Genomic DNA, 4,108 nt, shown 5'->3' on the forward strand with positions numbered 1-4,108 from the left:
TTTTCTGAGACAGAGTCTCGCTCTGTAGCCCAGGCTGGAGTGCAGTGGTGTGATCTCAGCTCACTGCAATCTCCACCTCCTAGGTATCGGTTCAAGCGATTCTCCTGACTCAGCCTTCCTAGTAGCTGGGATTACAGGTGCCCACCACCATGCTCAGCTAATTTTTGTATTTTTAGTAGAGATGGGGTTTCACCATGTTTGTCAGGCTGGTCTTGAACTCTTGACCTTGTGATCCACCCACCTTGGTCTCCTAAAGTGCTGGGATTACAGGCGTGAGCCATTGTGCCCAGCTGAGGGTTTTTAAAAAAATTGTTGTCAGTTGTTTCAGGAGAACAACTGAGAAAAGCACGTGATGATCTCTTCTCTCTTTCTGTCCAATGTCAGATTGCCCCAGAGGAATTAGCACTTGTTCACAACCTGAGGAAAATGATGAAAAACGATTGGGTAGGTGCATATGATGCCTAACATTTCAGAAAGCAATGTGTTTTCATTTTAAACATGCTCTACTGTTTCATTGCTAATTAAATAAGATAATAACTTACCGTCTATAAAATCAGAGACTTTCCAGTCTCACCACTGCCTTCCAGCATTCTAAAATCTAGACTTTCCAGTCTCTGATTTTATAGACGGTAAGTTATTTATTTAATTCCCATGTCTGTACCAAGTTAGAAATAAGGCCTGAATTAAAATCTGTTTATGTGGTTTATAATCTTTCCACTTAACTGGAGTAAGTTTATTCAAAACCACTTTATTTAAATATTGGCCTAATTTTATTTTGCTTGCAGTCACTTAAAGTGTTTTTGTATTTCCTTACCATCTTTGGAAAAGAGTGTAAGACTCAAAAGTATGTCCTGATAAATTTAAAATCAGGCAGCAGTTTATTATCTGAGCCAAATCTGTAATAACCAATTTAGTTGCCATTTAACTGTTCTAGACTACACTTCTGTAACACTATATGCCCAAGAAAGAAAAAAAATTCTACAGATGATACAATTGCAGTTTTCTATCCTATTCAACTTTTTCCAGTTCAGCCTTTTCTCCTTTATTTCAGCATGGAGGCACCAAAGAAAAATTTGTTTCTCCCTAGATTGTTACTCCGTCCAAAGTAATATCTTTTTTTTTTTTTTTTTTTGAGACAGAGTCTTGCTCTGTTGCCAGGCTGGAGTGCAGTGGCGCGATTTCGGCTCACTGCAACCTCCGCCTCCCAGGTTCAAGCAATTCTCCTGCCTCAGCTTCCCGAGTAGCTGGGACCCAGGCGCGCGCCACCACGCCCAGCTAATTTTTGTATTTTTTAGTACAGACGGGGTTTCACCATGTTGACCAGGATGGGCTCGATCTCTTGACCTCGTGATCCATCCGCCTCGGCCTCCCAAAGTGTTGGGATTACAGGCCAACGGATACATACTCTATTTCCATAAGGGGTTAGATACACAGAGCTACATACATTAATGATAGAGATATGATAACTAGGCCAGTCCACATGGTATTAGTCATGATCCGTGTGACTTATGAAGGGATGAGGGGCATGGGAGGCTCTAGGGGAGCTTCTGCTTTACTGGCAAGGTTTTATTTTTGTTCAGGGAGGTATCAGCCAGTGGAGAAATCTGTGAGAAGGGATAAGACACCGGGCGCGGTGGCTCACGCCTGTAATCCTAGCACTTTGGGAGGCTGAGATGGGTGGATCACCTGAGGTCAGGGGTTCAAGACCAGCCTGGCCATCATGGTGAAACCTCATCTTTAAAAAAATTTAAAAATAAAAAATTTTTTAAAAAAAGAGAAGGGATAAGACGCAGGAGAAGTAGGGAGCAGGGCCTTCCGCGGCCTGCGCCAGGGTACACCCACGTGAGCGGCGGAGACAGCGCCCAGCCCACTCCAGCCCAGAGCAGGAGCACCAGCGTGGCCTGTGGAGCCAAGCCCCTCACATGCAACCACTGAGAAGCCAGACTGGGTCACACCTAGGAAGACGGAGGAAAGGATTGGCGAACGGCTCCTCCAATGGGAAGGGCTGTATTTGCAGACCAATAGGGCGCCGAGAATGACACGCGTCCGCGGGCCTGCCAAGCCAATCGGCTAGCAGCAGCGAGCGGCGGGCGGGGCTGGGGGGGCCGCAGCCCAGTGGAGCAGCGCGGCATGGCGGGCGGGGCCCGGGAGGTGCTCACGCTGCAGTTGGGACATTTTGCCGGTTTCGTGGGCGCGCACTGGTGGAACCAGCAGGTGAGGTCTGCCGCCAGCTGCCCCCGCGGAGCCCTTCGGGATCTACAGTCCCGACGTTCAGCCGGCCTGCCTCATCCTCTCGGCCTCCCCAAGATGCTGCCCTGGGCCGAGCGACAGATGCTAAGGAGCCGCCGGGAGAGCTGTGCCCCGACGTCCTGTATCGTACGGGCCGGACGCTGCACGGCCAGAAGACCTACACGCCGCGACTCATCCTCATGGATCTGAAGGGTGAGGTGGTGGCAGGGTCAGCCGATGCCCCGTGTTTCCCTTCCGTGTGCCGAGTCCCTGCCCTGCCGTTCGCTTCAAGACCCTCCCACCTTCCTGAGCTCAAGGACCAGAGATAAGGAGCTGAGCACAATGTGCCAGCACCCGAGGGGCGCAGGACGGCAAAACTTTATTCTGCTCCAGAGCCATCTCGGGAACAGGCTGCTAGGCCCTGAAGACAGTGAGGACTTGAACTACAGCATTCCTTTCGGACCGCTGGATGTAGTTTTTGACCCCAGTCCCATAGCTAATGAGTAAGCTGGGAACGGAAATATAGAATCTATATTATCCTAGGCCTAGGTTCCCCCCCACCCCCAACTGGTATATATCCCAGAAAGCTTGGAAGAGCCAAGTGCTGGAGAGATGATGACAGCAGCTGTCACGTGTTCAGGAAGTTTAGCTAGAGGGGTAGGGTGCCCCAGGCTTTGACCTAACATTGTCTGTTATTTCTGTACAGGCAGTTTGAGCTCCCTAAAAGAGGAAGGTGGACTCTACAAGGACAAACAGCTGGATGCTGCAATAGCATGGTATGTAATTGATGAGAGGGGTGGGGAACATGTATGTACATAGAATGCTGGAGAACTCATCAGAGTGCGGTTTCTTTGATCAATCTCCAATCTCTTTCAGGCAGGGGAAGCTCACCACACACAAAGAGGAACTCTACCCCAAGAACCCTTATCTCCAGGACTTTCTGAGTGCAGAGGTGAGGGCCTCTGCCCTGAACTTTTTAACCCAGTGCTACAACCCGAGGGCCTCCATAGGGGCAGGTAGAAGAGGATTTTACTCACTTTAAATGCCTTAGAATGGTATTTTGGGAAAAAGCACATCTTTTCCTAAGGACCGCTACTCCATGAACAGAAAGGAGGCTGTGTGGTGTGGTCAGCCAACTCGAGGATAAACCAACCTTTGCCTCTAAACTGCCTGGAACTAAATGAGGGTTTTTCTCACACCTCCCAGGGAGTGCTGAGTAGTGATGGTGTTTGGAGGGTCAAATCCATTCCCAATGACAAAGGTGAGACTTCCCCAGATACTGGTGGATGGGGGTCTGGGTGGAACAGAAATGTGGAGAAAGGTACATTTCCTCTACTTGTCTTCAGGTCCCCCACCACTCACCACGTCTACAACTCCAACACCACTTATCCCTACAGAGGGCAGCATCAGGGTTTGGTCAGACTTCCTCAGAGTCCACCTCCATCCCCGGAGCATCTGTATGATTCAGAAGTACAATCACGATGGGTATGGAGGCCCCAGAGGCTGTGAGGCAAGAAACTTGGGTCCCCACCAATGCTGGATGAGGCTCTTGAGGCCATCTTCCCTGCCCTCCCCCAGGACAAGAGGTTGAGGAGTTGAGAGGAAGAGATGCAAGTCTTGGGTCGTGTTTATTTGTGGCAGGGAAGCAGGTCGGCTGGAGGCTTTTGGCCAAGGGGAAAGTGTCCTAAAGGAACCCAAGTACCAGGAAGAGCTAGAGGACAGGCTGCACTTCTACGTGGAGGAATGTGACCACCTGCAGGTCGTGGCATGGCTATGTGTACCCCAGGGTGGAAGCTCTTCTCATCCTCCTCCCTAACTATCTTTCGTCACTCACTTCTGCCCAGGGCTTCCAGATCCTGTGTGACCTGCACGATGGCTT

General features: G+C 50.0%; 2 protein-coding genes across 2 annotated transcripts in view; both read left to right on the plus strand.

The window, feature by feature from the left end:
- The window catches only part of LOC108297151 (28S ribosomal protein S29, mitochondrial-like), a 6,538-nt gene extending 5,451 nt beyond the window's left edge, over positions 1–1,087 (plus strand). Inside the window, exons 4-5 of the mRNA XM_017519788.2 lie at positions 385–444; positions 1,052–1,087. Of these exons, the coding sequence (XP_017375277.2) occupies positions 385–444; positions 1,052–1,087 (96 nt within the window). The remainder of the gene's footprint in view (positions 1–384; positions 445–1,051) is intronic.
- A 1,011-nt stretch (positions 1,088–2,098) lies between these two features.
- The window catches only part of LOC108297152 (protein misato homolog 1-like), a 5,335-nt gene continuing 3,325 nt past the window's right edge, over positions 2,099–4,108 (plus strand). Inside the window, exons 1-7 of the mRNA XM_037735308.1 lie at positions 2,099–2,214; positions 2,307–2,442; positions 2,936–3,005; positions 3,106–3,181; positions 3,436–3,490; positions 3,576–3,714; positions 3,871–4,033. Coding sequence (XP_037591236.1) covers positions 2,131–2,214; positions 2,307–2,442; positions 2,936–3,005; positions 3,106–3,181; positions 3,436–3,490; positions 3,576–3,714; positions 3,871–4,033 — 723 coding nt within the window. The 5' untranslated portion in view covers positions 2,099–2,130. The remainder of the gene's footprint in view (positions 2,215–2,306; positions 2,443–2,935; positions 3,006–3,105; positions 3,182–3,435; positions 3,491–3,575; positions 3,715–3,870; positions 4,034–4,108) is intronic.

This window comes from Cebus imitator, unplaced genomic scaffold (assembly GCF_001604975.1).
Source record: "Cebus imitator isolate Cc_AM_T3 unplaced genomic scaffold, Cebus_imitator-1.0 Scaffold776, whole genome shotgun sequence".
Lineage (NCBI taxonomy): Eukaryota > Metazoa > Chordata > Mammalia > Primates > Cebidae > Cebus > Cebus imitator.